The 27,436-nt window shown below is 49.3% G+C and overlaps 1 protein-coding gene across 1 annotated transcript; it reads left to right on the forward strand.

The window, feature by feature from the left end:
• Positions 1-1,033: 1,033 nt before the first annotated feature.
• malt2 (MALT paracaspase 2) lies at positions 1,034-21,498 on the forward strand. Its single transcript, XM_042342836.1, has 17 exons — positions 1,034-1,061; positions 2,542-2,693; positions 6,777-6,943; positions 7,864-7,994; positions 8,509-8,653; positions 9,987-10,168; positions 10,301-10,397; positions 11,658-11,705; positions 13,138-13,191; positions 13,601-13,804; positions 14,374-14,551; positions 15,107-15,181; positions 15,506-15,633; positions 17,190-17,339; positions 18,410-18,567; positions 20,178-20,312; positions 20,612-21,498. Exons 2-17 carry the CDS (start codon positions 2,557-2,559, stop codon positions 21,140-21,142), a joined length of 2,520 nt encoding a protein of 839 aa, XP_042198770.1. The 5' UTR covers positions 1,034-1,061; positions 2,542-2,556; the 3' UTR covers positions 21,143-21,498.
• Positions 21,499-27,436: the final 5,938 nt, after the last annotated feature.

A 27,436-nucleotide genomic window follows, 5' to 3' on the forward strand; every position in this document is an offset into this window, starting at 1 on the left:
TCCATTGCAATCTTTCTTCACAGCCGTGGCTGCCTTCTTACTTTGTTCGAGACAGCTGCCTAAACTGCTGATCATCTTGAGCGGGTCCTTGTTTCTTTGTTAGCCAACAGTTTACATGAGCATAATCCTCCCAAACTGCCCGAGATTGAAGGCCAGTAGGAAAGAATTAAAATTATTTTCCCCGGATTTAAATAATCCCGTGATGTAGGGAGTTAACACATTTTATCATCGGAATTAAAACCTATGGCGTAATCTGGTCAGGGAGAATGGAGCAGTTAGAATCATAGAATATTACAGCACAGAAGGGCGTCCTGTAGCTCGGTGGTTGGAGCACTCGCTTTGCAAGTGAGAGACCTGAGTTCAATTCCAGGCAGAGGGCGAAACCTTGGGCAAGTTTCCTTACTCCACACAGAGCCTAATAATAATCCCTCCAAAACAAAACAATAATAAATTGGTCATTTTCAATCTACGACTGTTTGTGGGACATTGCTGTGCGCAATTGGCTGCCGCGTTCGCCCACAAATATACAGTCAATTCTCTTTACAGTGTGTTCTGTGAAGCGCTTTGGGACGTCCTCCCAACGTGAAAAGCGCTATATCAAATGCAAGGATTATTATTATTATTTCCTCCACTCCCTTTCTTGAGGAATCCCTTGAGCTCTCAATACCTCCCGTGATAACCAGCCAGCGATGCAGCTCCTAGCCCGTGTGCTGGTTTCGCTGTCGATCGGCGATTGATGTTTACGGCGTACGGATGCATCGTTCCAATTTACCACCTGCAGGTTCTGCCTGTTCTCTACGGAAGGGAGTGAACACCTTGAGCCTCAGTGGCTGAAGTTTGTGGAACCTAAATGGAAAAGGAGAAGTGAGTATTTTCATATCGGGTTGAGCGGGTGAGTTTCACATCCTGGGTTTGCTTGCGCTTCTGTATCTCTTCCCTTTTCTCATTCTGTGCTGAGCGAGCAGCGACGAGCTGCTGAGAGCCCTGGGCAGCGTGGTTGCTGACCAGCCAGTGACTGAGCCACTGGGATACTGCCACACCAAGGTCTGTGCATCTCTGAGGTAAACTTAATGCTCGACTTTTAACATTTTGGGACGTTGACAGCTGAGCACGTCAACAGGGAGCAGTCTGCAAAATGGAATCTGGCTTCAGACTCCAGTCCTCTCACATCGGGGTCAGAAGCTTCCCACGTCAAGACTGAGCTCCCAGTGCAGACTAACACTGTGCAGGTCAACACTGCAGCGTAGGGCTGGGAGGGGGAGCCCGATACTGCAAGGCTAGAAATGCTATTCTTGGGCTAAGTCGTTAAACTGATGGCCCGTCTGTTCAGGAGGATGTTTAACTATCCAGTGGTATTACTGGAACAACTACTTGTGATTATATAGCAACCCTCGCGCTGGATAGTGTCTCAGAGCAGTGGTGGGGTGGGACACTGAGCATGGGGGGAGTGGGAGGGGGAGATCAGCACAGGTGTGGTTGAAGAGATAGGCGTTAAGGTGGGATTTAAAGATAGAGCGGGTGAGATAGGGGGATTGAGACAGCAAGTTGCCGAGGTTAGGGGTGTGGCTGCAGGCATGGTCGGTCTCCGATAGTGGCGGTTGGGTTGGGGGAGACTGTGTTAGCTGAGGGAAGGGGGAAGAGGAGTACTAGCAGATCAGTGAGGCAGGGAGGGCATGAAGGGATTTGTTTGTGATGGTGAGGATCTTGAGATTGATTTTTTTTGAGATACGGAGCCTGGTGAGGGTTGGGGTGATGGACCTACTGTGTTTGGTACAGTTGAGAACGTAACAGGAGAATTCTGGATGAGTTTGACTTTGTGGAAAAGAGAAGTGAGTTTCTCTTGGCCAACAATCCTCAGGATCAATTGATTCAGTTTCCTGGCTGTTTGTGGGACAACTGCTATGCGAAAAATGGCTGCTGTGTTTCCTGACAAAATACACAACCACTACATTTGATAGTAATACTTTGGGAAGCATGTTTGACATTACAGTAAACCTCACATAAGTCGCCTCAGTTGGGACTGTACATTTAATGTGATTTATGCAAAGTATGAGTTATGTCATAGTTTTCTTACTCCACACGCCTGATAATAATCCCTCAAAAAAAAATTGGTCACTTCATTCCATGACTGTTTGTGGGACGCTGCTGTGCGCAATTGGCTGCCGCGTTTCGCCCACCAATATACAGTCAATTCAATTTACAGTAAATTCTGTGATGCGCTTTGAGACAGTGTCTAGAAGACGTGAAGAGCGTAATATCAAATGCGAGGATTATCATTATTTTATTTATTTGTTATGTCAAACTTGCAGAGAATGTAAACTCTTGAACAGGACTTGGATTGTGTATGATTTAGGCGGTTATGTGATTTACACAGATCAGATGTACGTGAGTTTTACTGCATTAAATCTGAATCAGGTGCAAGAATTATATTTTCAATCCCCGGATGGAATAACCGCCCGCATTTATGTTGCTTTAGTTCAATGCTTGGTTTGATTTTCTGACAAGGGCTTAGTTTGGCTGACGACGCGAGATACCTTTCAGGACTGATGCCCGAGGATGGGGGACTGGAATCTGCTGCTGCTGAGCGTGAGCGAGGAGGTGATGCAGAGACTCGGCAAAAAACTGGACAATCCCACCAATGGGTGGCGCAGGTTAGCCAGAATGGTGGGCATCGAGCAGCGATTCCAGTGCAGGTACACAGCACTTCACCCAGCTATTCGTTACTCAGATCTCGGAGCCCCTCCGCCTCGCCTTCTCCTTGGCCTCCTTCAAGGCCTGTCTCGAGAACTTTCCTTTTCGACTGTGCCTTCTCCAGCCCCCCCCGCCCCCACCCACCCCGCGCCCTCGCTTGTCCTCCACTCCTCTCTGATCCCAACCCACAACTCAGGTCCGAAACCCTCATTTTCCAGCCCTCAGGATGTCTTCCTGACGTGAAAGGCAATATATAAGTGCAATTTGCTGTTGTTGTTGATGTTGTCAGCCAGGCTCAGTTGGTCGCGCTCTCGCCTCTGAGTTAGAAGATTGTTGATGAAGTCCCCTTTCAGGATTATAAGGTCATAGTCTAGGCTGACATTCCAGTGCAGTGTTGGGGGAGCGCTGCACTGTTGGAGGTGCTGTCCCTTGTATGAGATGTTAAACTGAAGCCCGTCAGCATGTTCAGGGGATCATAGAATCGTACAGCACAAAAAGAGGCCATTTGGCCCATCAAGATGTGCCGACTCTTTGAATAGAGCAATTAATATCAATCCCACTCCCAGCCCTTTCCCCATAACCCGCAAACCAGTCCTCAAATACCCGTCCACCGCGTTTTTAAAAGTAGTTATCGAATCGGCCTCCACCGCCCTTTCAGGCAATGTGTTCCAGATTCGAACAACTCGCTGCGTGAAAAAAATTCTTCTCACCTCTCCTCTGCTTCTTTTAGAGACTATTTTGAATCTGTGACCTTGAGTCACTGACACACCCACCAGTGGAAACAGTTCTTCCCTTTCTAACCTATCAAATCCCCTCATGATTTTGAAGACATCTATTAGGTCCTCGTAACCTTCTCTGCTCCAATGAGAATAATCCTCAGCTCTCCAACCTTTCCTCATAATCACGGTCCCTCATTCCTGGTCCCATCCTCGTAAATCTCCTCTCTACCCTTTCCAATGCCTTAACATCCTTCCTATAGTGTGGGGCCCAGAACTGGGCGCAGTATCTAACTGAGGCCTAACCAGTGTTTTATATGGGTTAATCATAACCTCCTGACTCTTGTACTCTATGTCCTCTATTTATAAAGCCTAGTATCCCATATGCCCTTTTTACAGCCCTATCTACCTGTCCTGCCACCTTCAAGGATTCATTTACCTGCACCCCCAGGTCTCTCTGTTCCTTCACCCCCCCCACCTTAAGATTGTATTATCAGCCTATATTGCCCCTCATTCTTTCTACCAAAATGCAATATCTTGCATTTCTCCACATTGAAACTCATCTGCCACGTGTCGCCCATTTTACCATTCTGGCTGTGTCTTCCTGCAGTCGGCTCCTATCCTTCTCACTGTTTACGCCCCTACCCAACTTTGTGTCGTCCGCAAACTTGGAAATGGTGGTTGCTATACCCAAGTCCAGATCACTTATGTTTATTAAGAAGAGCAGTGGTCCTAATACCCTGAGCTGTCTTTTCTCCCTCATATCCGCGCCACAACTGGCACCGCCTTCCATCACCTCTGGAACATCGCCAGACTACGGCACTACCTCACCCCTCACGCGGCTGAAACTCTGGTCCACGCCTTTATCACCTCAAGGCTGGACTATGGGAACTCTCTCCTCGCCGGCCTTCCCGGCCCTCCCTCCACACTGCAGGTCAATCAGAACTCTGCAGCTCGTGTACTGTCCCACACCAGGCTTCGCGACCACATCACTCCCACCCTCGCCCTCGCTCGCCTCCACTGGCTCCCCATCCCCCAGAGGATCGAATTCAAGATCCTCATCCTCACCTACAAGGCCATTCACAGCCTCACTACCTCCTACCTGTCCGACCTACTACCCCCCTACTTATCCCCCTCCGTTCCTCTGACTCCAGTCTGTTCCACATCCCCAGCCCTAACCGCCCTTCCTCCCTTTCCTCCTTCAAGGCCGGTCTCAAGACCTTTCTCTTCGACCGAGCCTTCAGCTCCCCTCTCGACTCTCTACCCCCTCCTCGTTCCCTCCCTTCCCTCCCCTCACCCTGACCATTTCCCCCCTCCTCGTTCCCTCCCTTCCCTCCCCTCACCCTGACCATTTCCCCCCTCCTCGCTCCCTCCCTTCCCTCCCCTCACCCTGACCATTTCCCCCCTCCTCGCTCCCTCCCTTCCCTCCCCTCACCCTGACCATTTCCCCCCTCCTCGCTCCCTCCCTTCCCTCCCCTCACCCTGACCATTTCCCCCCTCCTCGCTCCCTCTCTTCCCTCCCCTCACCCTGACCATTTCCCCCTCCTCGCTCCCTCCCTTCCCTCCCCTCACCCTGACCATTTCCCCCCTCCTCGCTCCCTCCCTTCCCTCACCCTGACCATTTCCCCCCTGCTCGGGTCACGACCCAACTATACAGCGCCAACGTGAAAGGCGCTCTATAAATGAAATCTTGTTGTTGTTGTTGTTGTAATACCGATCCCTGGGGAACGCCACTGTACACTTCCCTCCAGTCAGAAAAGCAGCCGTTCACCATAACTCTCCGCTTTCTGTCTCCCAGTGAGTTCTGGATCCGCTGCCACTGTCCCTTTTATACCATTGGCTTCTATCTTTCTTACAAGTCTTTCATGTGGCACTTTGTCAAATGCCTTTTGAAAGTCCATATAAACTACATCTACTGCACTACCTTCATCCACCCTCTCCGTTACCTCATCGAAAAATTCTGTTAGATGCGTTAGACAAGATTTGCCTTTAACAAATCTGTGATGATTTTCCCTAATTAACCCATATTCTTCTAAGTGAAGATTTATTCTGTCCCGGATTATATTCTCCAGGAGTTTCCCCACTGCTGATGTTAGGCACTGGCCTGGAGTTCCAACGAAGATTGAAAAATTGTAGCCAAAGCCTCTGCTATTTGTACCCGTACCTCCCATAGTAACCTCGGCTGCATCCCGTCCGGACCGGGCGACTTATCACCTTCAGCCCAGTCAACCTTTTCAGTACTTCCTCTCTGTTTATACTTATCCTATCCATTTCCTCTGCCCTCTCCTCCGATACTGCGGCATTTGGTGCATCCACTTCTTTTGTGAAGACAGATGCAAAGTACTCATTCAGCACATCAGGCAATGCCTCCGCCTCCACAATAAGATTTCCCACTTGGTCCTTAATTGGCCCCACCCTACCTTTGACTAACCTTTCTTTCTTGATATGTTTGTAAAATATTTTAGAATTCCCTTTAATGTTACCCGCTAACTTTTTCTCGTATAATCTTTTTGCCCCTCATTTCCTTTTTCAGTTCTCTTCTGCACTTCCTATATTCTATTTGGTTGTCTTCTGTGTCTTGGGTTTGACATTTGTCATACGCCTTCTTTTTCTGCTTCATTCTAGATACAATTACCTTCGTCATCCACGGAGGTTTGAATGCCCTACTTTTCCCTTTTGTGGGAATGTATTTATTCTGTCCCTGAGCTATCTCATCCTTGGAGACTTCCCACTGCTCTTTAGTTGTTTTACCTGCCAATCTTTCTTTCCAGTCCACCTTGGCTCGGTCCCTTTTTAACTCACTGAAATTTGCCCTCTTCCAGTTGAGTATCTTCACCTTAGATGGTTCCTTGTCTCTTTCCATATGTACTCTGAATCTAATGATGTTGTGATCGATGCCCGATGCTCTCCCACTGAAACCTGCACCACTTGCCCGACTTCATTCCCCAGAACTAGATCCAGCACTGCTTCCTTCCTCGTTGGGCTGGAAATGTACTGATGAAGAAAGTTCAAGATCCCATGGCACTATTGAACCAGAGAAGGGAGTTTCTCTCTCCCCATGTCCTGGCTAGTTTTATCCCCCCAAATAAAACTAGTCGCTCACTTCATGGCTGTGTATAGGACGTTGCTATGCACAAATAGGCTGCCGCGTTTGTCTAAAAAATACACAGTCGCAGCACTTTACAGTAAATCCTGTGAAATACTTGATTTAATGATGTGTTAATGTTCTACATTAAATGCAAGGATTGTTGTCATTATTGTTGTTGCTCTGTGTTGCTCCGGGTGTCTCTAACTGTGAACACTGGGAGTATAACAGCCCCAGTCAGTATAGCAGCAGCCGTCCAGTCAGTGTGACCTCTTTTCCCGCAGTGAGAAGGAGATGGACCAGTGCTCGCTGAAAGTCCTGGAGCCGGTGGGGAGTCCAGGCCGGAGCTTTCTGCAGATCCTGGCAGATCGTGGCTGCACCGTCTGGTACCTGCTGAGCTGCCTGGACAGGATGGACCACAGAGAGGCTGTGGGCTGTCTGCTGCCCCTGGGTGGGTGCAGAGCGGGCAGAGATGAGGAGCTTCTCTGGTCTCCTCTTGAAGCTCGCTCCAACTCTCGCTTCTACATCCCTCTCACACACTCTCTCTCTCTCTCGCGCCTCCTCCCTCTCACACTCCTTCACACTCAAAGTGTCCATCACTTTTCCTCTCTTCGTCCACACTCTCCCCCCTCTCGTGCAATCCCTCTCCTTCCCTCTCACAAACCCTCTCATACTCTCTCTCCCTCCTCTCACACACTCTCTTTCTCTTCCTGATTTCCTCTCTCCACCTCTCCATTTCTTTCACATCTTCGCCTCTCCTATACTCTCCCATTCACCCTCTCCCTTTTTAATGTCAGTCTCGAGAAATTACCTCTTTGATGGCATTTTCGATCATCTTTCCCCTCCCCAACCCCTTCAGCTCCCAACCCCAGAACAAAATCAAGCCTGTCAAGCGCCTTGGGGTTGGGGGGCAGGTGGGGAGGTGGGGGAGGGTATCTGGTTAAACTCCACCTATATCTCAACTCAAACTTTTGCCTCTTACCAACCTGCGTCTAACACTCTCCAGGGTCCTTCCTTGGAAAAAGCACATGTGCCTTTCCAGCTACAGGGGTATTTCCATGCGTTGTCAAGCTTGGAGCCTGGGAAGCTTGGCAATGGATTTATATGTCAAGACACACGACAACAACAGCAACAACTTGCACTTATATAGCGCCCTCCACAGAGGACAGCGTCTCAGAGCGCTTAACAGTGGTGAAGCCTTAACACCCAGCTGTTTTATATAATCTTTCTTTCATCTCTCTTACACTTTCTCCAACTCTCTCTCTTGCTCCCACTTTCCATTTCTCTCACACTTTCTCTCACTCTCTCCATCAGTCTCACATTCTCTCCATCTCTTTTTCTCACCCTCTCTCTCACTGAATTCTCTCCCAGTGCCGGCTGCTGTGTGTATCACTGTCCAGCCTGAGTCTCGGGATGTTGTGGTTGGAGAGCGTGTGGTGCTGTACTGTGGGGCAGTGGGAGCCTCGGGGCTCAGCTACCAATGGTTCCAGGGATCGCGCGAGGTAAAGAGATCTACCTTTACTGTGTGTATGGGGTATGGGGTGTGTATGGGGGTGTGTGTGTATGGGGTGTGTATGAGGGTGTGTGTATATGGGGTGTGCGCATGTATGGGGTGGGTGTGTGTGGATTGGGTGTGCATGTGAGTGTGTGGAGTGTGTGTGCATGGCGTGTGTGACTATATTGGGTGTGATTGTGTGTGTGTATGGGGTGTGTATATATAGAATCTGTGTATGGCGTGTGTATATATTGGGGTGTGTGTGTGTGTACGACGTGAGCATGTATGAGTATGTGTGAGTGTGTATGGGGTGTGTATGAGTGCATGTGTGAATGTGTCTGAGAGTGTATAGGGTGTGTGTATGGAGTGTGTGTGTATGTGGTGTGTGTGTATGGGGTGTGTGTTTGTATGGTGTGTGAGTGTGTATGGAGTGTGTATGTGTGTGTGTGTCTGGGTGTTGTGTGTGTGTGGGGGGGGGTGACTAGCACATGGGGGTGAGTAACTGTGTGCTGTCTGTGCAGGTGGAGCGAGGGACAGGGTCGGAGCTGGTGATGGAGGCAGTGAGACCGGAGGACGGTGGTTGGTATATTTGCCGGGTGCACTGTGCCAGCGGCTTCACCTTTACCAGGTGGATCAAACTGCGTGTGGCCACAAGCCCTGTCTCAGGCAAGTAGTCAGCCCGGGGGGGGAGGGAGAGCGAGGCGAGCGGGGGCGGGCGGAGAGAGGGGGTTCAGGGGGCCGAGAGGAGGCGGGTGAGTGAGGGGGGAGGGGGAAGGGAGAGGGGGCATGGGAGGAGCGCGCGGGCAGGTGGGGGGAGGGGGGGGGCAGAGAGTGGGCAAGGGGAGACAGGAAGGGGGAGAGAGAGGGGGGGGTGGGGGCAGGGAGTGTGGGGCGAGTGCTGGGGAAAGGGGCAGGGAGGGAGAGGGGGGTTGGGGGGACGGGGAGAGGGGTGGGGAGAGAGGCGAGGAGGCGAGAGAGGTGAGTGGGAGGGAGAGAGGGGGAGGAGCAGGCGGGGGGAGAGTGGGGGTAGGGAGAGAAGGACGTGTTGGGTGGGTGGGGGGGGGAAGGGGGTGAAGGTGGGGGAGGTGCAGCCAAGAGCAGAGCTTCAGACAGCAGCAACTCGGGACTCTTCACGGCTGCAGTTCCTTCCTCATTATTATTTCCACCGCCCTGTGATCGCCTTCGCACACAGAGCCACCCGTCCTGCAAGGGGCAGGTGTGATAATGTCAGGCAGTTTCCATCACAGTTGGGGTTAACGTCTTGCGTAGTTGTGGGGGTGGGGGGAATAAATATAAAGCTCGTTTGCCACTCTGATTTTCCATTGAAACAGCCGTCACTACTGTGGTACGACTGGTGAGGGGACAAGTGGTAACGGCTGTTTCAATGGAAAATCAGAGATGCAAACGAGCTTTATATTTATTCCCCCCACCTCAAGAATAGCCCTCCCCGCAGGAGGCTATTTGTAGGTTCTAATCCCCAAATTTTGGGACTTAGTAGTAATAATAATAATGATAATGTTGATACAGCGCCTGATCACGTCTTCGAGACGTCTCAAAGCGCTTCATGGGATCCGCTGTAAAGTGAATCAACTGTGCGTTTTGTGAGCCAATTGCGCACATCAGCGTCTCGCAAACAGCCGTGGGTTGAAGTGGCCAAATTATTATTATTATTATAATTTTTTTACAAATTATTTATTTATTTAGTTATTTTGAAGAGATTGTTACCCACGGAAAAGCGATTTGCCAATCGACTAACGACCGTGTTCCTACTTACCGCTGGGCAAACAGAGGCGTGTGTGTGGAGTCAGGAAACCTGGCCGACTTTTCGCCCTGCCCTGGAATCAAACCCGGGTCCTCTCGCTTGCGAGGCGAGTGCTCTAACGACCGAGCTACAGGTCTCCACAACCTCTAGTTTAGCTTTAGTTTAATTTAACCCTAATTCAGGATTTTGACCTCTAACACCTCTAACGTGTTGTCTTCTCCCCCCACCCCCCAACAGCCGGCTCGCTTGGCTCAGGCTACGTTTGCAGCCTACGGATCCTGGTGCACCCCAACTCCCTGAGACTGCAGGAAGGTCAGCACATGAGCCTCCAGTGCTCAGCTACGGGGACACCCCCTCCTCAGTACCAGTGGTTCAGGAACAATCAATCCATCCCTGACGCCACAGAAAGCTCTCTCAAGGTCTGCGCTCTCCTGTCGTTCCGCTAAATTTACCTTTGAGACGTTTTCACGTGTAAAAAAAACCAAACACACAAACAAACAACAACAGGACCTCGATAAACGTGCAGATTATTGTTCCCCATTTGTGCGCAGGTAACAGGCGTCACCACGGCCGATCGCGGGGTCTACTGCTGCCGTGTCTACAACCTCTACCAGCAGGTCCTGAGCAGAGAGGCTCATGTGGAGATCGGTAAGGTTTCACCAGGTTTAACAATAATAATAATCCTTGCATTTGATACAGCGACTTATCACATCTTTGATACGTCTCAAAGCTTCACAGAATATACTGTAAAGTGAGTTGACTATGTATTTTGTGGGAGAAACACGGCAGCCAATTGCGCACAGCAGCGTCCCCACAAACAGCCATAGATTGAGTGACCAATTTTTTGATTTATTTGGATTGAATGGATTATTAACCCCAGAAAGCCATCCACCAATTGACTAACAACCGGCTTCCCACTTGCTGATAGGTAAATAGAGGCGTGTGGAGTAAGGAATTTGCCTAAGAAACAAATCCAGGTCCTCTCGCTTGCGAGGCGAGTGCTCTGACCACTGAGCTACAGGACTCCACACGTGTACGCTACAGGCTTCCTGGCTGGTGGGGTTTATAGTGAAAACTGAACTTGTGGTTATAGCTGCCCCAATGAGAGAATCAGATACAAAGTGCCGGGTTCCAATCCGGGCTGTTGTGGGGTGGCGAGGTGACAGGGCTGGGGCGGTGGATTCAGGAAACTTGGCTAACTTTCAGCTCACGCAGCTCAGGCTGACAGTCCAGTGCACTGCTGGCGCATGTGCTGTTGTTAGAGGTGCCGTCCTTCAGATGAGACATTACACCGAGGTCCACAGCAGAAATGGTGTATCCTGTGACACTACTTGCGTCCTTTTTTCTCCTATCAATCACAAGTGTAAACTCATCAGAACGCTAGACTGAGAATTCCACACATACCATCTGCACGTAGAAATTCCCATGTCTGGAATGGAAGGCTCTCTCTGGAGGGATGCATCTTGTTTACCTAATTCTGGAGAGTATTAGAGCCAAGGCTGGGGGGGGGGGGGGAAAGCCCAGAGTGTGTTTTGGGGTAACTACTGGAGTCTAACCAGCTAAAATCTGATGGCGCTGTGTACCTGTGTGTCCTGGCTGATCAATGGCCCAGATAAATATTGATTATTCACGTTTGGGGGTCAATGCTGGGCACACATTGGCCTCCACGTTTGCCTACAAGAACACAGTCACCATACGTGACAGAAATCCCTGTCAAGAGACATGTTGACGTTATGTATAATGTAAAAACATTGAGAATTCTCATTATTATGAACTGTGCTCAGTGATTTTCCCCGTACAGGAAATCTCAGTAATGTTTTTGCAATATTTTAGGTTTGGCCATGTGGTGAAGGGTTGCCGAGGGATTAAGCTTCTGACATTTACTGACTATGCTTGTGCTTCATACAGGACCCAACAGCTCCTTCAATGAGACGTTCCTGGGCGAATCGGAGAGAGGTAATAAGAATAATCCTTACAACAACAACAACATGCAGTAATTAGTGCTCTTCATGCAGTCTTTCCAACGTGACAGGCGCTATACAGGTGTATTTTGTCGTTGTTGTTGTGTAGTGTCTCAGAGTGCTTAACAGTGACACAGATTAAGAGAGGAGAGGTGACGGATGGCACGGTCAAAGAGGAAGATCTTCAGGTGTGATCTGAAGGAGTGGGCAAAATGAAAAGATTGAGGAAGAGAGTTACAGAGAATTGAGGTGTTGTGGCTGAGATCACGGCCACTGATGGTGGAACAGAGGGGACGAGGGACTCGCAGGAGGCCAGACCAGCTGAGCAGAGGGGGCGGGTAGAGGATTGAGGTACAAGCAGGTCGGAGATGTAGGGAGGTGCCTGGGCGAGAAGCAATTTATACGTGAGTGTGAGAATCTTGAAATCGATCCATTCTGCAATAGGGAGTCAGTGGAGGCTGGCAAGGACCGGAGTGATGGAGGTGCAGAGTTTAGTCCAGGTGAGGATATGGGTGGCGGAATATTGAATTAATTAGATTTTATGAAAAGTGAAGCTGAGGAGACTAGCGAGGAGGGTATTGGAATAATTGAGGCGGGATACATCATACCTAATATATAACGTAGTGTAGGAGGAAGGGAAGAGCAAGGAAGGTGAGGAGTGTTGTAGAGTGTAGGAGAGAGGGAAGAGTGAGGGAGGTGAGGAGTGCTGTAGAGTGTAGGAGGGAGGGAAGAGTGAGGGAGGTTAGGAGTGCTGTAGAGTGCAGGAGGAAGGGAAGAGCGAGAGAGGTGAGGAGTGTTGTAGAGTGTAGGAGGAAGGGAAGCGTGAGGGAGGTGAAGAAGGTTGTAGTCTTTCATGTTGGGAGGATGTCCCAAAGCGCTTCACTGAATTTGCTGTAAAATGCAGTGACTATGTTTTAGGGGTGAACGTTCTTGATCATCTCTCAGCCTCAGTGACTATGTTTCTGGTCTGGGGCTACTCAGGGTGTAGGCAACGAGGTTGGAGGGCCTGAAATTCCATCTAGACTGAGCCTGAGAGACATTTTGGCTCTGAATATGACTGAGCAGAAATGAGGCCAATTTCTCAATTTAGCATTGATTTGGAAGCTTATTTCGTCCTAAGAACCGTGGAAAATTGGCTCCCAAATTCAGATTAAATTGAAGAATTTTTCACAAACAACAACAACAGCAAAATTACATTTATAGAGCGCCTTTCACGTCGGGAGGATGTCCCAAGGCGCTGAAATCTGCATCATCTTACATTTTAAGACAAAATGGCTGAGATCAGGTGGAAGTTTGGGCCTCTGCTTTTTATGAAGTGAGTGGACCTGACTTCACCTCTTGTGTATATATGGCGTAGGCTCCAGAGATGGACTCGCAGTTCTGTGTTCGTGTTAATTCCAGTTTCTCTCTCACTTTGTTCCAATCAGGACTCCCGGCACTGCCTGGCCCCCTGAACACCAACACCCAGCCCCGTTTGCTTGGTGAGTCTTAATCACTGCTGGTCAGGGAGTGAGAAAAGGCTTGTGGTCTGATGATGGCTGATGCCTCAGCCATCAGTTTCTCACTCTCTCCATCACAATCTTTCTCATCTCAATTTATTTCATCCATGTTGCTGACTTCTGAACGTTCCTCTCTCTCCTCCAGAGCTCCAAATCCCTCCTCCTACACCCTCTCTGTCCTCACTCTGTTAAAATCCAGCTTCCTTGCCCCATCTCCTCCTCTGATTCATTCTTTCCCAGGACCTCAACTATGGAACTCCTCACCTCCCTCACTCTTCCCTCCCTCCGACATTCACCCCTTCCCCCCCACCACACCCCACTCCCTGAGTGTCTGAGTAAGAAATTGACTGGCAACCTCCTGCTGATTGCACCCCTTGGTTTCTCTCCCCAGCGACAGACAAGGTGGCTCTGCTGATGGGGAACATGAACTATCAGCACCACAAGCAGCTGCGAGCCCCCATGGTGGACGTGCACGAACTGACCAACCTCCTGAGGCAGCTGGACTTCAAGGTTGTGTCACTGCTGGACCTGAGCAGGCGGGAGATGCAGAAAGCGGTCAACGAGTTCCTGCTGCTGCTCGACAAGGGAGTCTATGGTACCTGCACAGCTCCTCCCTGTGCCCCCACATAGAACCATAGACATTTACGGCACAGAAGGAGGCCATTCAGCCCATCGTGTCTGTGGCACTCCCGGAAGAGCAATCCTTTCAGTCCCATTTACCCCCACACTCCTGTAGCCGACTCTTTTTAAGTATCAATCCAGTTCCTTTTGAAAGGTCAACCAGTGTTCCCAACAAGTGGTTCCTATTAAGACCTAACGCAAATCATACCCTCAGGCACTGTTTGAGTGCAGAGGGAGCGTTACTCTGGCTCTAACTTGAGTGCTGGACGGACAGTATGGATAGAGCTTTATTCTGTCTCTAACCTATGCTGTTGCTAACAGTGTCTCTAATCCTGACCTGGGAGTGTGGACGGACAGTGTAGAGGAGCTTTGCTGTGTCTCGAACCCTGACCTGGGAGTGTGGACGCACAGTGTAGAGGGAGCTTCACTGTGTCTCGAACCCTGACCTGGGAGTGTGGACGCACAGTGTAGAGTGAGCTTCACTCTGTCTCTTGCCTCGCTATGGCTGGGCAGCGCTCACTGATTGTCTGCTCTTCGCCGCAGGTTTGCTTTACTACGCGGGTCATGGATACGAAAACTACGGCAACAGCTTCATGGTGCCCATTGATGCTCCCGACTCGTACACATCGGAGCACTGCCTGTGTGTGCAGGGAATCCTGCAGCGCATGCAGGACAAGCAGACCCGCCTCAACGTCTTCCTGCTCGACATGTGCCGCAAGAGGTGAGCTGCCTGGCCCACTGCCTGGGTCCCAGACACAGGTCTCCCTCACATGCTCAGGTTCTCTGAGGGGCAGCATCTCCCACAGTGAAGCACACTCCTAGATCATGGAATCATAGAATTCTACAGCACAGAAGGAGGCCATTCGGCCCATCGACTCTGAGCACCGGCTCTTCGAAAAGAGCTAGAAAATGGGGTCAAAGTCCCAACGTGAGGCTTGAACCCACACTGTTCTGACTCGGAGGCGAGAGTTGCCCACTGAGCCAGGCAGTAACATATGGGTCTGTCTGTTCTATAATTAATAGATAAAGAGCGCCGAGAAATCAGTCAGAATTTATACTCCTGTCTGATATTCCTCCGCACCCCCCCACCGACCTCCAACCACTGCTGGAAGGGATAGGTGTGGGTGTCAGGCAGGAAGAATGGCTGTTTCGATGAGAGTAGTGGAGTTCGCCTGACCTCCAGCATGAATCACTTGTGGGGGGGGGAGGTGGGGAGAAGTGGAGAAGTCGAGCAGCAGCTGCTGGCTCTGTGATTCTCGATACTTTCTCTACCCAGGAACCTACATGATGGAATCATTCCGCGACTGGAAGCCTTTCGAGTCACCGCCAACATCGTTTTTGGTTATGCCACGTAAGCTGTCTCTCTCTCTCTCTCTCTCTCTCTCTCGCGCGCTCTCCGTTTGCATGGACCTCCTGATGCTCAGGGGCAATTCTCTGTGTGAGAATAATAATCCTTGCATTTGATATAGGCCTTGTCACGTCTCAGAGCACTATATTTTGTGGGCGAAACAGCAGACAATTGCACCCAGCAATGTCCTACAAACAGTCAGTGGATGTAGTGACCAAAGTCGGGAATTAATATTAATTATAATAATAATAATCCTTGCATTTGATACAGTGCCTAAACACGTCTTCTATTTGAGGCTAACCAGAGTTGTGTGGCTTGTTTTTGAAGCTGCCTGGATGCCGAGGCGTATGAAATCAGTCACGGGAATCGGTCCAACGGGATCTTCATCAGCTTTTTGAAGAAACGTTTGTTGGAGGATGAAAAAATCACTGTCCTGCTGGATAAAGTGGCTGAAGGCAGGTTATAATCACGATGATAATAATATTAATAATATTACTTGCATTTCATACAGCGCCTTATCAAATCTCAAAGCGCTTCACAGTATATGATGACCCATTCCATAGCAATCAGGCTTCAGAGATGAAAGGCGTTCTCTGATGATCCTGATGTGTTTTGAGATGAACGTGAAATGTTATCTGGAGGTGATGTGGATCCAGATTATTTGGGACTGGATAACAATAATCTTTGCATTTGATATAGCGCTTTGCACGTCTTCTCGACATCTCAAAGCGCTTCACAGAATAGACTGTAAAGTGAATTGGCTATATATTTGTGGACGAAACTCGGCAGCCAATTGCTGAGGATTCTCTGCGGTAAAACCTCTGTAACCACCAGGTGGTGTGTTCTACTAATCAGTACAAGATAAAACAGCTCAGCACGGTCCACATTATGGGCATTATGTGGAGTCCTGTAGCTCAGTGGTTAGAGCACTCGCCTTGCAAGCGAGACACCTGGATTCACTTCCAGGCAGAGTGAAACCTTGGGCAAGTCTCCTTACTCCACACACCTAATAATAATCCCTCCAAAACAAACCAATAATAAAATTGGTCATTTTCAATCCACGACTGTTTGTGGGACATTTCTGTGCGCAATTGGCTGCCGAATCAAGCTCCGCATCAGGACTTGAACTCCTGTTGGACGAGATGTTAAACTGAGAAATGTCAGCACATTCAGGTTGAGGTTAAAGATCCCGTGGCACTATTCGAATGGAGGACACGGCCTGTGATTAAAAGGGGGTAAATTCCAAACAAATCCTCTGAAACACTGTTTTCTCCAGCGAGTAGTAAACATACTGAACAGGTTCTCCAGGGAAACAGTGGAAGCAGAAAGTGTTGACTCTTTCAAAAGCAAATTGGATAGATTTATTTTAGGATTCGGGACACAGTATATAGTTTGGGGCATGACATGTACAAGCGACTGCCAGGATCCTGGTGGAAGGTGAACTGGATGGACCTTGGTCTTTTTTCACCAGCAAATTTTTGTGTTCTTATTACTGCTGAGGATTCTCTGCGGTAAAACTTCTTAACCACCAGGTGATGGCTTCTGCCACACATTAACTGCGCCTGAAATTGGCGCCTCCTGCTGTTCACATGTGAAATTACACATTACTACCTGTCTTCAGGTAATAAGGAAAGGAGGATTTCGAGAGGCACTGATTATGTTCAAAAGCATTTCACTAGTAATTACTGTTAAGTGTAGGGACTTTTTCTTTGCAGGCAATAAGCAAACATTGTAAAAACACTCAACAAGATAGGTACTTGAAGAGGAATGCAAGGATATTGGGAAAAAATAGGGGAGTGGGACTGATTGGGTAGCTTTTCCAAAGAGCTGGCACGGGCACGATGGGCTGAATGGCCTCCTTCTGTGTTGTAATATTCTATGATTCTATGACTGGGTGGATTCATCAGGACTCCGGAAGCTGTGAAGTAGGTGAAGATTGTGTATAAATGGCAGATTAATGAAAGCGAGCAACAGACTGGGTGTTTAATCCACCTTCCTGATGTTGTTTCAGACATGGGCACCTACGAGCTGACCAAGGGGAAACAGGCCCTGGAGATCAGGAGCAGCCTATCAGAGAGGCGGGCACTGACTGACCACATCCAACAGTTCAACAGCTGTGATAAAAGCTCGGCCAGGAACTTACAATGGGCTAAAGCTCACGGTGAGTCTGCGTGTGTATGCGTCTGTGTGTGCCCGTGTGTGTACGTCCGTGTCAATTGGTATGAGTGTGCATGTCTTTGAGTGTGCGTGTGTGAATCCACATGTTAAATCCATCCTAGGTGACAGCTTGGCTCAGTCCGTAGCTCACTCACTCCTAAATCACAAGGTTGTGGGTTTAAGCCTCAAATTGTGACTATGAACACATAGTCAAGCCTTCTGCTTCAGTGTAGTGCGGGGGGTTGGGCTACACTGTTGGAAGTGCCATCCTTAAATTAGTTAAGTTTATGAAAGGGCTCGATACGCTGGACATTGATAGGCTGTTTCCAATTGTTGGTGATTCCAAAACGAGAGGGTATAATAATAATATAATATAAATATAAACACCGGTAACAGAGTTTAGGAGGAACTGCATCACAAGAAGGACAGTGAGAATGTGGAACTCACTGCCCGAATCTGTGGTGGAAAAGCATCAATGTATTTAAGAGAAAAACCTGATGCCTACTTGTCCCATGACTCCCCTAAGGCTGGCCCCACCCCTGAGACTGGCTCTGCCCCCAAGACCAGCCCCTCCCCTGAGACTGGCCCCTCCCCTAGTCTGGCCCCGCCTCTGAGACCAGTCCCTTTCCTGAGCCCGGCCCCTCCCCCGCGTCTGAGTGCTCCCCTGATTCTGGCCTCTCCCTCCAAGACCACCTCACACCCTCCAACAAGACTACCCACTCCACCCCCTCCCATTTGTGGCACCTCCTTAAGACTATCTCCTCCTCTGAGATGGCCCCTCCCCGAGACCGGCCCCTCCCCCGAGACCGGCCCCTCCCCCGAGACCGGCCCCTCCCCCGAGACCGGCCCCTCCCCCGAGACCGGCCCCTCCCCTGAGACAGGACCCTCCCCCGAGACAGGACCCTCCCCTGAGACTGGCCCCTCCCCCCAAGACCGGCCCCTCCCCCAAGACTATCCCCACCTGTGAGACCGGCCCCTCCCCTGAGACAGGAGCCTCCCCTGAGACCGGCCCCTGCCCTGAGAACCCCCCATGAGATAGCCGCCCCCAGTGACCAGCTGTTCCCTTGTCCCCAGAGCTCCCTGAGAGCAGGTTTGTGACGTTCGACTGTGGGGTCAGCGTGAGGCTGGGATTTGCGGCCGAGTTCTCCAACATTATGATGATTTACACCCAGATCGTGCAGATTCCAGACGGCATCTTACACTGTGAAGCCACACTCACGGACTTCTCTGAGGTACAAACAACATCTCTCTTCATTTAGTTTGGGCTGTGATGGGAGATTCAAACACATATCCAATCATTGAAACATAGAAACCAGAGGAGGCCATTCAGACCTTAGAGTCTGTTCTATAAGATCATGGCTGATCTGTACCTCAACTCCAATTACCCGCCCTTGCCCCATATCCCTTAATCCTCTGACCTAACAAATATTAGGTCTTCCCTCCCTCAAACTGACTCGACAGTATCTCTCTTACCTCTGAGACAGAAGGTTGTGGATTCAAGTCCCACGCTGGGACTCGCAGTCTAGGCTGACGCTCCAGGCAGTGCTGGGGGAATGCTGCATTGTCAGAGGTTCCATCTTTCAGGTAAGACCTTAAGCCGAGGTCCTGTCTGCCTGGTTAGGTGGACCGTGAAAATCCTACTCTGCTATTCAAAAAGAGAAAAGAGATTCTCTCTCCTGGTGCCTTGGCCAACAATCCCCCAAATAAAATTGATCATTTTCTTCATGGTGTTTGTGAGACATTGCTGTGTGCAGATCGGTTGCAGGGTTTGCTCACAACATACCCAGTCACTCACTTTGCAGTATATCCTGTGAAGCGCGTTGAGATATCCTCCTGACACGAAGAGTACAAGATCGAATGTAAGGATCATTAATATTCTCCCTTGTCAGTTATTATAACAACAACTTGACACTTATAAATCGCCCTCCACACAGGGTAGCATCTCAGAGCGCTTAACAGTGGTGTCGCCTGACTCCGAGCTGGGGGAGGGTGAAGGTGGCCGTAATCACGGTCGAACAGGAAAGAGGACTTGAAAGAGGGGAGAGTGGAGGCAAGGCGGAGCGATTAAGGGGAAAGTGTTCAAGAGTTTTGGGAGGTAGTGGCCGAAAGCGCGACCTCCGATGGTAGGATGGAGGAGGGTGCGAGGGATGAGCAGGAGGCTGGTGCCAATTGAGTGGGGGATCTGGGTAGTGGATTGGGGAGTGAGGAGGTTGGAGAGGTTGGGAGATACCAGGGATTGAAGGGATTTCAACACAAGAGTGAGGATCTAAAGTCGACCCATTCAGTGAAGGGGAGCCAGTGGAGTCTGGCCACTATTAGTTAGTTAGTTAGTTAGTTAGTTAGTTAGTTAGTTAGTTAGTTAGTTAGTTAGTTAGTTAGTTAGTTAGTTAGTTAGTTAGTTAGTTAGTTAGTTAGTTAGTTAGTTAGTTAGTTAGTTAGTTAGTTAGTTAGTATGTGTATGTGTGTGTGTGTTATGGAAGAAAGCTGCTGATTGTTGAGTTGAATCTTACAGGCCAGGGAGAGCCCAGGAACCAATTCGTAGTTTCATACAATCAGAGAAGTTTACGTGCAGAAGGAGGCCATTCGGCCCATAGAGACACTGTCTGCCTACATTCACTGCCCAAGCTTACACGTCAGGAGAGAGAGAGAGAGGGACACGGATGACTGAGGGAGCTGGGGATGGGGAGTGGAGCTGGTAGTGTCTGGGGTATGGAAGCCCAGCGAAACCACTGTATCCAGGAGAGGAGTTAGACGTTAAAATAAACCGGAGACTCTGAAGTACACCTTACATGATCCCGGTTCACTAAACCTCTCAAGGTTTGTGTTTCCCTGTGACTGGCAGGATCTGGATGTTGACATCAAGCAGACGAATAAAGACTGCCCCGAGGAGACAGGCAGCGTTCTCTTCACCTTCAGAAACTTTGACTGTGCCGATCGGTGTCTGTACACAAGGCTCAGCAAGCTCCAGAAACTGCGGGTAAGTCTCTGACCTGTGTATAGGGTGGGACAGTCAGTGACTGTGCCTTATTCGATCATGCCTTCGGCTACCGTCCTACCCTGCACCCTACCTTACCCCAAGCCCACCCACCCCCATCTCCCCCCCCCCCACTGCTTGGGACTAAATCCCTGGCTGTCCAGCACCTTGAGACATCCTCCTGACGTGAAAGGCGCTGTGTAAATGTCATTTGGTATTTGTATTGTATTGTATTGACTGGTATCATAAGCTCAGACCTTCCCAGTATCTGATGTGCTTCCCCGCCTCTTGTCTGTGTGCAGAAGGAGTTGAGGTTCTGTGTTTGCCTCCAGTACTGTTACCAAGGTCTGCTCGAGAGTGTGGTGGAGAAGCAGATGGTGGACGTCGGGAAGCCGCTCGTGGCTAAGCTGAACCTCCACGACTCCCACGCCTTGAACGACTATTTCTACCTTCATGGGCCCCTCCGCAATTCCTCCAGCGACCCCTCGCAGAGGTTCAGTCAGGGCAGCAGACCCTTACCCCCAACTTCACTGCGGACAGCCAACAGCCTGACCGACCTTGCACTCTCTGCCGATTTGCACAGCGTTCAGTCTACCGACTTCTACCGGACCGCAATGCAGTTCAGGGGCGGCTACGTGCCTGATGTGAGGCCACGGGGAGGCGGGGAAAGGGGGGCGCTGACCAGTGCTGGGGTCACTCTGGCCAATATGTCAGCAGCCCGGCCAGCCTCCGAGCCACGCTATGCAACTCTGCCAAACCTCACACAAATCTCCAAAAGAAAAATTTTTCCACGTACTGATTCCTGGGGCTGGTGGGACCCGAGCTCGCTGTAACTCAGAGACTTTGTGATGTGTTTGAGCACAGGTGTGTATCTGCAGCTCTTCATTTCTGTCCCTGGTAAAGCCTATGTTCCTATAAGTACCTCTAATTCTCTCTATCACCACCGTTCTGCTCTATCTCCATTTCATCATTACTACTTTGGTCATTTTTCCTCTGAATGTTCCTCTCTTGTCTATCCCAAACTCCAAATTCCCATCCCACGCCCACTTGCTTTCCTACGTCCTCACTGTGATGAATCTCATTGCACTGTCTTCTCCTCTATCTCATTGCTCCCGGAACCTCAGAACTATGGAAATTCTTCTTTCCTTCAGTCTTCCTCCTCCCTACACTCTACAGGACTCCTCACCTGCACTACAGCCTTCATACTTTAGGGTTTCTCCATTAATTGTGAGAGAGGGAGGGTAGGATGGTGGGAGGGAGGGGGATGCTCAGTGGGTTGTTCTGTTGCTTGAAGATATGACATTTTATTCCTGGAGGTGAGTCAGCCCCAGAGCCCAAAGTACACTGCAGACACTTGACCACCATCTCACCCCCAAATCAAGTGTGAGCCGAGTTGACACATAGTTGTAATCGCACTCTCCAATGTAATAGAATAAAAAGTGTATTATCATAGAATCATAGAATCGTACAGCAGAAAAAGATGCCATTCGGCCCATTGAGTCTGTGCGGCTCTTTGAATAGAGCAATGTAATATCAATCCCACTCCCAGCCCTTTCCCCATAACCCGCAAACCCGTCCTCAAATACCCGTCCACCGCGTTTTTAAAAGCAGTTATCGAATCGGCCTCCACCGCCCTTTCAGGCAAAGCGTTCCAGATTCGAACAACTCGCTGCGTGAAAAAATTCTTCTCACCTCCTCTCTGCTTCTTTTAGAGACTATTTTGAATCTGTGACCTCGAGTCACTGACACACCCACCAGTGGAAACAGTTTTTCCCTCTCTAACCTAACAAATCCCTTCACGATTTTGAAGACCTCTATTAGGTCCTCGTAATCTTCTCTGCTCCAATGAGAATAATCCTCACGTCTCCAGCCTTTCCTCATAATCACAGTCCCTCATTCCTGGTATCATCCTCGTAAATCTCCTCTGCGCCCTTTCCAATGCCTTAACATCCTTCCTATAGTGCGGTGCCCAGAACTGGGCGCAGTATTCTAACTGAGGCCTAACCAGTGTTTTATATGGGTTAATCATAACCTCCTGACTCTTGTACTCTATGCCCCTATTTATGAAGCCCATATGCCCTTTTTACAGCTTTACCTACCTGTCCTGCCACCCCCAAAGATTCATTTACCTGCACCCCCAGGTCTCTCTGTTCTTTTACCCCCCTTAAGATTGTATTATCAGCCTATATTGCTCCCCTCATTCTTTCTACCAAAATGCATTACCCGCATTTCTCCACATTGAAACTCATCCGCCATGTGTCGCCCATTTTACCATTCTGTCTATGTCTTCCTGCAGTTGGCTCCTATCCTTCTCACTGTTTACTCCCCTACCCAACTTTGTATCGTCCGCAAACTTGGAAATGGTACTTGCTGTACCCAAGTCCAGATCATTTACGTATATTAAGAAGAGCAGTGGTTCTAGGATTCTCCAGGAATTTCCCCACTACTGATGTTAGGCACTGGCCTGTAGTTCCCAGGTTTGTCCTTCTGTCTCTTTTTGTACAGAGGAGTCACATTGGCCCCTCTCCAGTCCTCGGGCACCACTCCTGTGTCCAACGAAGATTGAAAAATTGTAGCCAAAGCCTCTGCTATTTGTACCTGTGCCTCCCATAGTAACCTCGGCTGCATCCCGTCTGGACCGGGCGACTTATCACCTTCAGCCCAGTCAACCTTTTCAGTACTTCCTCTCTGTTTATACTTATCCTATCCATTTCCTCTGCCCTCTCCTCCGATACTGCAGCATTTGGTGCATCCACTTCTTTTGTGAAGAAAGTACTCATTCAGCACATCAGCCATTGCCCTCTGCCTCCACAATAAGATTTCCCCCTTGGTCCTTAATTGTCCCCACCCTACCTGTGACTGACCTTTTTTTCTTGATATGTTTGTAAAATATTTAGAATTCCCTTTAATGTTATCTTTTTTAGGTTAATGCTAACCTTTTTTTGTATAATCGATGTCTCTGAGAGCAGGGTTTGGTTGTTGAGATCGTTTACTTTATTCGATTGTAAGCCATTATTTTGGTTGCGTCTGGAGTTCAAAGCTCATCCTGATTGGCTCCAGTTCCACACATAGTTCCTTTGAGCTCCTCAGCTCCAATGATACAGATACTCAACGCAATACTCCACAATAAAATACAATTTACATTTACACAGCGTGCTTCATGCAGGACAGCATCACTAATGGAATTTCCCTTCTGTAATCGCACACGCTGAATGCAATTTTGACCCCAATTTATATTTATGCAGAGACTTTCACGTTGGGAGGATGACTCAAAACGCTTCAGTGCTGGGCGCCTGAGCTGGTGGGGGGAAGCGAGGGAAAAGATGACTGAAAACGCGGTCAATGACATAGGTTTGAGATGTGCCTTGAAAGAGGAGAGGGAGAGAACAGGGGAAGGAACTAGGCTGGGAGCAGACCTTATTTTCTGGGATTCTCAAAGCATCTAAAGCCACAAAGTTCCTTTCCAATTCTGTGCTGAACAGGTAGGAGAAGCTCAGGGGAAGTCAGTGAGTGTCAATGGCCCGTTCGACTTCAGACTGTCCAGGATACAGTCAAGCCCGATCTTGTCCTCAGCTGACGTTCACACATACGGGAGCAGGAAGTACTGGGTTTGGATCAGAGCTGATTACACGTCTCACCCACAAAACTACACTGTCAATCCACTTTACAATATATTCTGTGAAGCGCGTTCAGAGGCCTTAATGACTTGGCAACAGCAACAACGCTTGCACTTATAGAGCAACCTGCATGCAGGGTAGCGTCTCAGAACACTTAAAAGCCGCTGTGTCAAATGCAAGGATTATATTATTATGATTATCACCTCCTTATCCCAGGGGGACAGAGATTGATTGCCCCCGAACTGGCTGTGCTTGTCTGAGACCAGCTGAGTCAGTACAGAACAGGGATTGAACCTGTGATGTGTGTGACTGTTAGTCCTGGAATCTGACAACAGAACAAAATACTGAGTCGTCAAAGGCAACGAGTGGTGGAAGAACCAGGAAAACTCAGGTAAAAGCTTAAGTTCCCAACATGTGAAGATATGGCACCAAAATGAATTCTCTTTATAGTTCTCATTCCTGACTGGAATCCTTGGAACCACATGCTCAACTGGCGCCAAGCACTGATGTCAATAACTGGCTTGGCTAACAGAGGCTACTGCTCGTCCTCTCTCCCTCCACCCCATCATCCGTGGCCGCACCTTCAGCCTCGCTTCTAGAACTTGCTGCCTCGATCCCTCCGTTTCACTTCCCTCTTCATTCTTTATCACAGAGCAGATCGATTTCAAGGTCCTCACACTCAAATCCCTACAAACCCTTCCACTCCGTGGTACCTCCCAACCTTCTGACCTGCTTTCTTCACACTCGGCAGGCTTTGGCTTCCTGCTTGTCCCCAATGTCAGCGGCTGTAATCAGCTACTGCGCCCCGAAACTTTGGGACTCTCTTCCCCCAAATCCATCCGCCTTGCCCTTTCTTTTAGGAAGACCTTCCTCTTCGACCCTGCATACGGTCACCTCCTTCCAACCCCAAGCCCAGAGTCAGGCTCCGGCACCGTTAAGCCTTCTGGGACACTACCCTGCATGAAGGGCGTTGTACAAATGCAAGTTGTTGTTGTTATCTAGATTCCACTTTAAGAGCTACCTCTTTGACGGTACTTATGGTCACTTCCCCTTCTCCCTCTCTCGGCCTCCAACCCCACAACTGGACAGCGCTGTGGGACGCTACCCTGCGTGAAATAAATGCGCGTTGTTGATGATGGCAGAGTGTCAGAGGCTGCACGGGTTCCACGTCAGTCCTGATATTCGAGCCTCCAGACATCTGCCAAGGATTAGCTGTGAAGCGAGGCTGGTGCAGGGCCCTCTGCCTGAGAGAGAACAAAGACCGGGTCCCTCTCTCACTGTCACTGTGGTGAGCTGTGCAGTGAGAGGTGGAATGGCTGCAAGGTGCTGGCTCCTGGTTTGTGGGGTCCTGCTGGTGGGGGCAGTACTGTATGAGTGCTCGATGGCCACTGGCCTGAGCCATGGCCGGGTGGTCAAGCTGAGGTCACAGTGGGCAGTGGGTAAGTTGAGACATCTCAACGATGTGATAAGGCACTGTATCAAACGCAAGACTTATTATTGTTATTATTATCATTATAATTGTATTCAACACAGCATCTAAGGCGGACGCTTCTCGAAGTGCTTCATAGGGAACCGCTGTAAAATGTAATGGCTGGATTTTGTAGACAAAAATAGCAGCGAATTTGAGCACAGTAATGTACCCCATCATACAAGGTGCCCCAACGCACACTTTGGGGTCCTTAAGCCTTGGCCCTTGCCAACCTGTGCCTAATACTTTCCGGAATTAGGAAAGCAGAGTGCATCCTTCCAGGGAGAGAGTGTGCATTTCATTCCAATAAATATCCCTGGAATTTCCATATGTAAGTTGGATGTATGGAATTCTCAGTTTGGTTTGGATACTCTCAAGCACAATGATGGGTTTCCATGTGCGTAGCTGAGCAAAACAAAACTGTTATGAAATGGATGGAGTGGTTCAGTTGGCAGCACCCTTGCCTCTGAATCAGAAGGTTGTGGGTTCAAGCCCCACATCAGGACTTTGCTTTGAGCTCATGGTCCAGGCTGACTCTCCATTGCTGTGCTGGTAGAGCTGTACTTTGGATGAGACGTAAAACCATGCTTTCCTACTACGCCCCAAAGCTCTGGGACTCCCTAGCTCAATCCTCCGTCTCGCCCTCTCTTTGGCTATCGTCAAATCACACCTAAAGACTTTCCTCTTCGACCGTGCCTACGGTCACCTCCTCCACCTACCTTTCCGACTCAGCGTCAAGTCGTGCTGCTGTTCAGCATTCCGAAACACTGCCCACGTGCCGGGCGCTGTGTCACAAGCTGTTGAGGGGCATCTGCAACTTTACGTTTAAAATTAATTTGCAACATGTGGAATGTAAGGATCAAATTCTCATTGATACTGATAGAGACGTGAGTCAGTGGCTGCTATAAAGCCCTCCCCTATCTGCCCCACCCCGTGTGTTGTGTTTCAGGCCATCTCCTGGGGAAGAAGAATCTTCCAGGCTTTTCACGGACAAAAACCGAGCCCCCGGCACGGGAACCGAGAGCACAGACCCCCTGGGAGAGGGGCGATCGCTGAGCAAACAGCCTATGATGTACTACACAAGGTCAGCTTCTCCCTGAGATTCATCAGGAGCCTCCAGCAGCTTTTGATATGGTCTGGTCGCCCACTGCCACCAGCTGTGTTATCTTTGTGGGATTCTAGCCAGTGACTGTCCCAGGATAGTCACCTGTGGGATAGTGTAGAGGGAGCTTTACTGTGTCTCTAACCCTGACTTGGGAGTGAGGACGGACAGTGTGGAGGAGCTTTATCTGCCTCTAACCCTGACTTGGGAGTGTAGACCGACAGTGTAGAAGGAGCTTTACTCTGTTCCTAATCCGTGCTGTCACTGCCCTGGGAGTGTGGATGCACAGTGTAGAGGGAGCTTTACTCTGTCTCTAACCCGTGCTGTTACTTCCCTGGGAGGGCTGGATGTTGACATTGGGTTCTGAAATGTGAAACATTTCTATGAAGAAGAAATGTGATATCTATATTAGAGAAAAGACATTAGAGGGTGTGGGAGGGTTGGAGGCTCAGGTGAGCACACACAAGTTGGACCAATGACCCATTTCCATGCTGTAAAGCTCTATGTAAAAATAATAATCCTTTCACATTGACAAGACATCGCAAAGCGCTTAACAAGATATACTATAGAGTGTAGTGACTGTGTATTTTGTGGGTGATTTGGCAGACAATTTGTGCACAGCAATGTCCCACAAACAGCCATACAGTGAGTGACCAATTTTATCTTGGAGGATTATTGGCCAGGACACTGGGAGAGAAACTTCCTTCTCTTCATGAATAGTGCCATGGGATCTTCAATGTCCACCTGAATAGACAGTCAGGACCTTGGTTTAACGTCTCATCAGAAAGACGACACCTCTGTCAATGCTGTACAGATTTGAAGGTAAGCCTGGACTTTCTGGGCTTCATATAATTCTGTATAATGATGATTGTAAAAATTGTAAATTTAAAGTAAGAAAATTAAGAATTGACCAAACAAAAACAGAAGGTACTGGGAGCAC

Source organism: Callorhinchus milii, unplaced genomic scaffold, assembly GCF_018977255.1.
Source record: "Callorhinchus milii isolate IMCB2004 unplaced genomic scaffold, IMCB_Cmil_1.0 Scaffold21, whole genome shotgun sequence".
Lineage (NCBI taxonomy): Eukaryota > Metazoa > Chordata > Chondrichthyes > Chimaeriformes > Callorhinchidae > Callorhinchus > Callorhinchus milii.

Coding starts and splice junctions, on each gene's coding strand:
- malt2 (XM_042342836.1), top strand. CDS start 2,557: ATGGGGGACTGGAATCTGCTGCTGCTGAGCGTGAGCGAGGAGGTGATG. Junction 6,944..7,863: donor GGGCTGTCTGCTGCCCCTGG/GTGGGTGCAGAG, acceptor ATTCTCTCCCAG/TGCCGGCTGCTGTGTGTATC. Junction 13,192..13,600: donor CACCCAGCCCCGTTTGCTTG/GTGAGTCTTAAT, acceptor TTCTCTCCCCAG/CGACAGACAAGGTGGCTCTG.